Source organism: Gavialis gangeticus, unplaced genomic scaffold (assembly GCF_001723915.1).
Source record: "Gavialis gangeticus isolate Ggan-Ray unplaced genomic scaffold, GavGan_comp1, whole genome shotgun sequence".
NCBI lineage: Eukaryota > Metazoa > Chordata > Crocodylia > Gavialidae > Gavialis > Gavialis gangeticus.
Window position 1 is genome coordinate 9,793,706 of NW_017729018.1, and position 10,017 is coordinate 9,803,722.

Here is a 10,017-nt window from a genome sequence, read left to right on the forward strand (position 1 = left end):
TGCCCCCCCAAAAAGGGTTCCTCAGTAAAAATCTGTATAACAGAGAAAGCCCCCCCTTTGTGGGGGGGGGGGGGGGATATGAGGTACCAAACCATAACTAGCTTCTGAGAAGCACTGCCACAGCTCCTGGCTCAGAAACCCTCCCTCTCCGTGCTAGGAGCTGCATACGCAGAACTGGACGACAGGTCATGCTGCAAAGAGCTTGCAGCCTTCAGGTACCCATCACCTCTGGCTACCCCTATGCACTACACTGACCATAGGAGAGAGACATCCTGGGGTGGAAGCTGATGTGCCCTGCACTGCTGCCGTGGGATTTCTGCAGCAGGTACCAGAGCAGCAAGAAGCCTTTAGAAGCGGCCGTTTGTGCCGTGGCTGGGCAAGATGGAGAAAGACCTGGCCGGGATTTGCGAAGGGAGGAGGTGGCTCTGAATACCAAAGCACGACCTGTTTTAACCGACATCCGGCCATTCTAGGATGGTCTTTTGTTTGCGTAGGTTAACCTGTGCTGTGCTACCGCTGCCTGCCCAGTCTTTGAGGTTCGGACGTGACTGGTGGAGGCAGGAGGTGCAGGGCGAGAGGCCCCTGTGCCAGGCGTGGAAGGGACGCTGCTTTGCATCTGTCGCAGCTCAGCTGCAGAGACGCCCTTTGGCTTGGCCCAAAACACTAAGCCATTTGGAGATTCGCCCCACTCCCACGTACAGCAGAGCAGCCGGCTGCATAGGCGAGCTTCTGCGCTCCCCACATTAGCGCCTAGCTCAACTCTCGGAGGAGAGAGAGGTACCGACACCAAACGGGTTTCAAGTCCTCTGTCACACCGCTGCATGCAGACGACAGGGCCGTGCTGTCTGCGTGCCCGGGCAAACCCACTCTGAACTGCCCGCCAGGCCTCACAGACAGCGGGCGATTTCAGGTGCTGGGGAAAATGGCTTTTGATTGAATTTCTGGAGGGCTCCCGTCCCCCACCATTCAGAAATTCAAAGGGGAAAGCGTCTGTGTCACAGCACCACGAGCACAAATAAGGCTGAGCGTCCAGAATTAATCTCCAACCCGTTCCCCTCGGGCCTGCCGTGTAATTTAAAATGGTGGCCAGTGCCGGGAATGTTTTGCTGCGTGACAGGCCTTGTTACAGGGAAATCGCTGAATTAAAACCGCTACCTCCCTCCCCTTTCGAGCTGGCGGAGCCAACACGCTGCGGATTTGTTGATGCCAGAACTTTAAACAACGGCTGGGAGATCCCGCCGGCCTGCCGGGAAGGGCTGTGCCAGCCAGCCCGGGGCAGACGACTGTGGCTTCAATGATCTCCGCGCGCCGCTGGGAAGCTGTTCCTCTGCCCCTCCGCGCTCCTCGTAACCCGGGCTGAGCGTGCGAAGGGACAGGAAAACGGCTGCACGAGATGGGAGGAAACAACTGCTGCCCAGAGACCACAGGAGCAAACGGCCTCCTTTCCGGGAGCTGGTGGGTGTCACGTCATTAGCCTAATGTCACGCAGACACGGGCTCATCCCCATCCGGGTATCCGGTACTAACACGGAGGTGCCCAGGGCTTGGGGATGGACCAAAGAGGCAGAACAGTATGAAGCACCTAAGGGAGACAGGGTGCCTTGCTGCACACATGCAGCGTCCATGTTAACTAGGGCAAGCACTGGACGGGAAGCAGTTACCAGCTGGTGGCTCTGCCCTGCCTACGTGGCATGAATCCAGCTCCATGCATGCACGTGCCCTTGCTGGCTCCATCGCTGCTTGGCTTGCAGAGGGTGCAGAGATGACACCTCTTGCAGGTCTGTGCCGAGGCAGCTTGCCCGGGCAGAATGAGAGACGCCTGCCCTTTCCCTGTCTGTGCAGCACCCGCCCAGAGCCCGGCAGACTGTCACCCTAGGACGCTGCAGGAGCTCGAGGACTGAATGCGACTCCAGACGGTCCCTGCACTTACATCAGTGCTCTCCTGGCTAGTGCTCCTGCGCAGGGAGCCGGTGCTCGCCCCGTCTTTGCTTTCAACGCCGGCAGGACCGTGCGCTTTCTCGCCCCTCTCCCTCCCCCTTTCTTTTCTAGCACAAGGCAGGCAGCTGTGCGAAGCCTGGCTCTGCAGTTCAAGCAGGTACTGCAAGGTGTCTTGGAAGGAAAAGCGGCTGAGCCACAGTTGTCTTTGTCACATTAACGATCCCCCTTCCAGCACAGACACTGCAGATCGAAACCTGGGCCAGGTGTTTGGGCAGAACTTCATTGCCAGTGTCCCACCTCCATCACATACGTGTTGGACAAGTGGGGTGGGGGGGAAAACTCCAGTTTACCTTCGGCCACAGGATCACTGGACCTTAACTCACATCTGCTTTACTCTAGTTGTCTGGATAAACGCACCCTGACTGCGCAAGGCTACCCGCGAATGGCAAACCCATGCATCCATGTGCAGCAGAAGAGGGCGAGAGCAGCGGGTCATGTCTGGGATCGCTTTCCACTGCAAGGCCTCTGTTAGAGCTGCATCTTTAACGTGGTGGCTGGAGACAACCAGGACCAGTGCAGCAAAATGCGCAGCTGCTAAATGGCCCAGGGCTGTCACTACATGAGAAGATCAGGAAACTGCTGAAGCAAAGACCCCCCACCCCGTGCCTTAAGCATTTGAGTAGAAGCAGACCCAGGTCGTCTCGTGTCAGAAGTGCTGATACGACAGACCCAGGTAGCTGTTGTAGGTGACAACGGCAGGGGGCATTCAGCGCTACAGGCTCTCATACAGGCTACCTCCTTCTGGAAGTACCCAGAGTCCTCTGCAGGTGTACGCAACCTGCACCAAAGCCCGAGTGAGCGCTCCTATTGTAATCTGTGCGAGCTAGTGCAGATGCACATGCAATGGCACAGTTGTTTGCTCTGCAGACAGTGTTTCCAGCCAGGCCTAGCTGCACCCGTCCTGAGCACCCTGCTTATCACCCACCTCTGGATACGTTTCAATTCCAGAATACATCCAGCTGGGAGCTACAAGAAGAACTCGCTTGACATGAAGGGAAGAGAGCTTCTAACTAGACGAACTCTGAAATGAAGGACGCGCCAACAAGGCACCAATCTCATAGTTTGTGCAAGACCCTCCCTTCTGGCCTGCTGCTCCCTGGGTGAGCAGGTGAGAGGAGAGTCAGCCAGAGGGGCAGAAGGAACGGGGCCTCAGTGGGCCACGGCTCCCAGCACCCCCCACAGCACCAGGCTCCTCTTAACGTGCACGAGCAGAAGCCGCAGCAGTTACCTTCGATGGGCAGCAGGATGACGCGGGAGTGGTCGTAGGCGATCACGTTTGCGTAGCGGTTCTTGGGCTTGTTCACTTCGAGGTTCGAGTGCTCCCAAGTGAACTGCTGGCCTGGGTCGATGGACTGGAGGGACCGGAAAGGAAACAGTGCAGTCAAGAGTGAGCTCCTGTGGGTCTTGCTGTGCCCCTGGGTGTCTGCAGGGCTGGAGTCCCAGCTGAAGACCCCAGCGTTTGCTATGGCTTCACCTCCCAAACCGACAGACCCTGCCTGCTCTCGGCTGCATCCCGGTGATGGAGTGCGACCCCTTTCCCATTGCCCTTCGTGCGTCATGCTCTCCCCCCCTCACCCCCACAACCACACACACACTTGGCAGTGGCATGACATGATGCCAGTGCCACATGGCCGCAGACCTGCCAGTGCCATTTCAGGCTGCAGGTGCAAAGGCATCGCGTCACAGGGCAGGGAGATGCCTCATCTCTATACAGCTCCAGCATGACCGTGCCTGGAAAAAGGATGAAGGCAGCCTTTTCTGGGTCCTGCGTATCCAGAAAACTATGGAGGAACTGCAGGCAGCATTGCTGATGCAGACGCTGCTGGGACGGCTTCATGAGCGGAGATGAGAAGAGCCAAAGCTGCATGTATTTTAGCTAAACAACGCGTTAGTCTAACAACACCTGCGGGGTGGAAACCTCGGGGGGGATGACTGAGGGCCGAATGAGGGATTATAACCAGCTATAATGGGATGCCAATGGGCGGGGAAGAAATGTAGGCTGAACATCAGGGGAAAGCATCCCGTCGCAGCTGGATATTAGGCAGCAGGAAGGGAACTAAGCAGCCCTAGGAAGGGGTGATGGGGCGTCAGTGCTTGGGGTACTTGGAGGCAAGACAGAGAGCTCTGGAACGGGGAAGGCTCTTGCCCGAGTGTAAGCGTGCCCCTTCAAGAGCTGGCACGGGCTCACTTGGCAGGAGGGGCAGTGGCCCATCTCCCCAGGCAGACAGGGGTTAAGGAGTCTGGTCCTAAGGAAATGAATCACCAGCGGCCCCTTCCTAGAAGGGATAAAGGAGTAAACAGCAGAATGCACTGGAGAGAAAAATCCTCTCCGCCTGTCCTGATGATTTATGCCAGGTTTCGTGTTTTTTCAAGTCCAGCTGTCCCAGATATGGAAATTAGGTTAATTACGTTTACCTCCAAATCCTCAGCCAGAGAATTAAATAAAACAAGGGCTTAATTCCTTCCTCGTTTTGCAGAGCCGGAGGGGTTTGCTCCAATCAGAGCCTTGGCAGCAGCACATGCCGCAGCAGTCCCTGCTGTTTGCTTCGCATCCAGCCTGCGCCCCTCCCGGAGGGCAAGGGGATGGGCACGCTGCGCATGGGCCCGCTTCGCCCAGCAGCCCCTGGCGCCCGCCGGCAGGAGCTCCGGGCTCTTTCTGTGCGCGCCCTCCCTGCGCCGCGCTCGCCCCCAGCGTCTCCCTCCTTCCGGGGTGCGGCTCCGACCCGGTGGTCGTGGGGTGTGTTTTATGAGCCGTGCAGCTGAGAGGAGGTGGCGGAGCCGGTACAACACCACACGACACTAATGTCCTCTTGCTCTCTCGCTGCGGAGCATTTCTAACTAATGGGTATTTATACTGTTGTAATGTGTCTGTTTGCTCTCCATCCCTCTAATCTCGCCTCACATTCATTTCATTAGTGCTGTTTGTTTAGCTCTGGCTCCCCAACTAGAGGAGGTTGTGCTGGAACTAAGCCAGGGCACTTGGGATATTGCCTTATGCAAATGAGCCTTTGAAATCTGTATAGAGCATATTAACTGGATTTGGCTTCCATGCACTCCTTTAACTCCAAGACGGGGGTGAAAGACCCCAGCAGAGCAAAGGTCTTCCCCACCCTGCATGCACGCTTAGATGGGGGACAAGCTGCGACGATGGGACCTTTTTGTCCACCACCAAACGAAAGACACTGCAGAACCGTTCAGTCTCCCAGGCCTCCCTGTTTGTGAACCATCTGGGGGCAGACCCGGACAACCTAGACCATAGTCCATGGTCTAAAACTATCAGCACATCTTTCTGGACAAAAGAAATGCAGCCGTATGGTCCGTTTGCTAATGACGCCATCCGTGTCCCAGGAGAGGCGACCGCTGGGCTTGCGGGTCATGCCAGGATTGAACTCACCTGCCCGCCCTGGGCAATCTCTGGCTGCTACGGTGGAGCATGAGAAGCCGGAAATGTGCTGCGGGCACCCGATGCGCTTGGGGGTGGACTTGTGCAAATGCCGCTCAAGCGGGTGAATGCTTGCGGAGAGAGCAGCCGAGAGCCTCGTGGCTATGGGGACACCTGGATGCACCACGACGTATGGCCAGACCGTTTTCCTCCTGTTCGTTCTGCTCTATCAGCAGGGCCGAAAGGACCCTCCTAATGACTGGCCACTGTGGCGGGAGGAAGGGGGTAAGGCCACCACCGAGATGTCCACGCCTCCACGGGATCACTGAGGGACAGCAAGTTCACCGTCCCTGCAGTCGAGGAGGTGGCCGTGCGCCTGCCGCCCACAGGCCTCAAACACGTGGGATCAGGAAACCCCTTTGGCTGCGCTTTCCAGAACCTGTGCATGGCAGCAGGAACTTGCAGCCCCAGTCCTGGACCAGGACCCCCTTGCGCTAGGCGCTGCAGAGACAGGACAATACAAAGTGCTCAAAACCTAAGTGCTGCTCCGCACAACTGCCCTTGCCCACAGTGCCCACTACCCTCTGGAAACCAGCAGAGCCGAGCAGGTGCCCCCGGCAGCGTGGCTGTCTCTTGCTACATGCCTTATTGCTCGTACCTCGTACTCTTGGGATAATTTCAAGTTGTCGTTGGCTTTGAGGTGCTCCGTGTGTTCTGCCAGCTCGGCGATGGGGATCGGCGGGTGGCTGAGCATACCTGGGGGAAGAGACAGCAGGAGAAAATGTCATTGCATTAAAAACAAACCAACAAAAAAGCCCCCAAACAACCCATTGTAAATGTTGCATAGTTTAGAAGAAAGAAGAAATATAGAAAAGGGGAGGGGGGGGAAAAAAAAAACTTTACAATGTAAGATCTGCAATGAAAGGAGGGAGGTTAGAAGAGAGAACATTCAGGGCTCGAAATTGTGTCCTCGGACGTTACAAAGGAAACATGAGCGTCTCCCCCCGCCCCGTGATGGCCCCATTCGCGAAAGGAAAAACCCCAAAAGAGCAGATGCTTGTTAGTGAGTGCAATGGGGGACTTGAAATGAGCAGCCTCAGCCAGAGGCACCTCCGCGGCGCATGGCCCGTGCGCAGGAGGGGTGGAAACGAGCGCCAGCACCACGGGAGGGAAGGGGCAGTGCTGAGCCTGGCTGATGGCGAGGGGTGAGAGGTGGTAGGCGGAGGGGAGCAGAGAACTGGGAGGCTTTTCAAAAAGTTGCTGCCCTGGCTCCACACACAACTGTAATCCCCGCCGTGTTCCTGGGACCGTTCCCCCCAAATTTGCAGCCATCGACCTCCCGGCTGACAGGAGGGAAAGGGCAATGTCGCTGTAGCTCTGGGAACGTATCTCCCGTTGGTGGCATGTCGAATGTATGTTCAGCTTCTTCAGCTTCCTACTCTGACAATGGCTCCAAGCAGGATCCTTCCCCCCCGGCTGCTTTTCCCCCTGGCTCCGTCAGCGGGCCAAAAGGAGGCGAGGTGCACCCAACTCCTGCTGGCCCTATCCTCCGAACAAAGAGGGTCCGGAAGGGGGTTCCTCACCCTCCAGCATGCAAGGAAGACACCTCCAAGCGCGGCACCTAATGAACACCTTGACTAGACAGACCAAGACTCCTCAAGAGCCCCAGTCACCTTGCCCCCCTGAACTCAGACCAGCACCGGGCCCTGCAGAGCGAGGGACTGGCCCTGCAAGCAAGAGCTGGGGCGTGGGGGAGCCTGGCATTTGGGTACTGAGGCGACAGCGGGTAACGAGGGTGATGGGAATCGGGAAGGAGCTGGTGTTTTGGGATCACACTTTGCACAGCCTGGCTTGAGGCCTGGGGAAGGTGCCCCGGTACAGCTCTACCCCCTCCCGCCTGAGCAGCACGACTAGAAACGCTTTCCCAGCTCTGCTCGTCTGCATGAGATCCCCTCGTCCCAGGGGTTCCTCCTCTCCGCCTGCCCGCCCCGGGCCCGGGCAGCAGGCAGGGCACGGGCAACCTTCTGAGAAGCCACCGCAGCGCCCGCGGGATGGGAAGGGGAGGGTGGAGGCCGGGGAGAATTTCGAGCCCCGCGGGGGTCACGTGTGACAGAGCAGTGGCGGCAGAATGGTCGGATACTCCGAAAACTCAGCACAGAGATGGCAAAGCAAAGCATGACGGTCCTCAGTTTTACAGTGCGGCCTAGAGAGGGGGGGCACCCCTGAAACCTGCAGCTGGGGCAGCGTCGCAGCACACAGAGAGGGGCGCTGGCCCCGGCTCGGAGCCACGAGTCAGGTGCCTTTGTCCCCGAGCTGACTAATCGTCCTTCCCCAACGTGGGAAGGTAGGAACAAGGGAAAAGAAGAGTCAGAAACAAATGAAGGGGCTCCACTGGCAGCCTTGCAGGTCTATTTAGGCAAAGGGGGCACAGGAGGCGGGTTGCTGGCTACCCGGCTCCCGCCAGCTGCAGCTGGACCAGGGATGCTGCTTCGCTCCCTACTCTCCCCTGTCCTGTGGGGTGGCTGCTTTCCGTGCCAGAGCCAGCTGCATCTCGGCAGTGCCTGCAAAGCAGGAAGGTGCGTGCGTGGGGGTGGTTCAGTTCGTACCGCTCATTTAACATGTACGCATCCAACTGAGCAAAGGATGGCGCATATGGGAGAGATGGACCGCGCTAATGCGATCGCCCCTCACGCAGCACAGCGTGTCCTGAGCTCGTGAAGGCTTGGGGCGAGGTGCTGGTGAGGGGCAGGCACTCGACTTGCTTGGTAGCCAGCTACGCCCCACACGCAGTAACTCTTGGCACCTGCCCGCACTGCGCGCATCGCCTTCCTCACCGATTCCTTCCCGCCTGGGGTGGGAGGCAGGCAAGATGCCAGCTCGCCAGCATATGGCCCAGCTGCTGGCACCTGAATCTGACTCCGCTACAGCGAGCTACAGATTATTATTAGCTGAAGAGCAATTAGAAACACAGTTATAAATTAAATCCCAAACAATAAACACGCAGGATAAAACAAAAATGAACAAGCAAGAAAACCAGCTGCTCCCTGGCTTGGAAATCACAGTGCGAGGTGCGTCTGCTGGCCCGGCCACGCAAAGGCCAGTGGGAAGGGCCCATGGGGCAGCCCTGGCACGAGCGGTCGCACTGTCCTTTAAGGGGGAACTTGCTTTGCCAGGGCTCCCATAAAACCCCTTGGTGTGACTGGGGCCTGGAAGAGGTCTTGGGTTTTGCGGGCATGTGCCCCGCACGCCTGTCCTAGTCATTAAACAAAGCCCAGCTGCGAGTACGTGGGAACATGCCTCTTGTCCTCACTAAGGACAGAAAGTCCCGTGTCAGATGAATTTCTAAGGCTCTTTATAATAAAAAAAGAGGCTAAAAGGAGTAAGCACTTTCCTGATCAAGCTGCTGGGGGCATTTGGGTTCCTGGTATGATCCTGAACGGGACTCTCTGCTGACAGGGCACGGGGAAGCGTGGGCTTGCATTAAACATACTTTAGAAGCGCTCAGCCTGGCTCCCGTGGCCTGAGACCCACTTCTTCAGTGGGGCTGTTGACTTCCCTGTGATTAATTAAAATACTTTTCAATGCAAAAGAAAATGCCTTGCAGGGTCCATCCTACTTCTCTGCACTTGCCTCTTGACCCATGTACGATTCCACAATAGCAAAGGGACTGGGAGGCGCTAGTCGGCCTGAGCCCAAAGGCCCTCTGGATGAACAGCAGCAAGTCTAGGATTTACCTCCGTGGCGATGAAACTGGTTTAGGAAGGGATCGGCTTGGCTTGAACAGCAGGTCGGAAAGCATCCATGCTCCCCGGAGGGCAACATGGGAGAGGAAGAGTTTGCTTTGCTGGACACTGTCAGAAGCTACATTCAAGAAGTGAGACAGCCTTTCTGCTGAATGCCAGCCTTTGGATGAGGTTGGCCAGAGCCCTGGTCCAACTCTATCATCCAGGAGCCCAAGCAGCAGCTATAGCAAAGTCCACGTCTGCAAGCAGCTAGCCAGAGGCAGAATTTGGCCCTCGATATTTATTTGCTTCAGTCTGAAAAAATAGTGTGTGTTTAAGGACCTCGCACACAATAAAAAGGATCTGGAGCCTGGATGGGCCAAGTCTCTCCAAGGAGGCTCTCATCTAGCATTTCAATCACTGGAGTCCCTCTCTAATCTTATCACAAAAGCCTCAACTCTCTGTGTACCAGCCAAGTCAACAGAAACATTACCCTGACATCTGTGATACGGGCCAGAGCTGTTTATCTTCGGAAAATAAGCACAGCTGGATGATGCCTCCCGTGCAAGTCGTGGGGGCGGGGAGGGGGGGACCAAAAAGAGCCCTGCCTGCATCAGCTTCAAGCTAGGAAGCAAGACCGCTGCAGGCTGGAAATGGCCTGTCTGGACCCTAGCTTGTCTGGGCTAACCCTACCATACAGAAGAAATAACCTACTTCATATGTTCTCTGAATGAATTGGAACTAACTGTAGAGAAGCTAAGTAGGAAGGAGGACAGACAAAAAGGAGAACAAGTGAAAACCCACAGCACTACTGGAAGTTCTTTTTGGACCTTTTGGACATGAAGCAGGAAATTTGCTAATGAAATTTCTGCATGAATGAAGAAGCTCTCTTGAACAAGAAAACACACATACAAAC

At 56.5% G+C, this 10,017-nt stretch overlaps 1 protein-coding gene across 15 annotated transcripts in view; it reads right to left on the minus strand.

The window, feature by feature from the left end:
• The window catches only part of PTPRS (protein tyrosine phosphatase, receptor type S), a 208,540-nt gene that overhangs the window by 22,905 nt on the left and 175,618 nt on the right, over positions 1 to 10,017 (minus strand). For all 15 annotated transcript variants that reach the window (XM_019513459.1, XM_019513454.1, XM_019513453.1 and 12 more), the window contains 2 exons: positions 6,038 to 6,135; positions 3,226 to 3,349 (listed from right to left, as the gene is read on the minus strand). In XM_019513459.1, the coding sequence (XP_019369004.1) occupies positions 3,226 to 3,349; positions 6,038 to 6,135 (222 nt within the window). The remainder of the gene's footprint in view (positions 1 to 3,225; positions 3,350 to 6,037; positions 6,136 to 10,017) is intronic.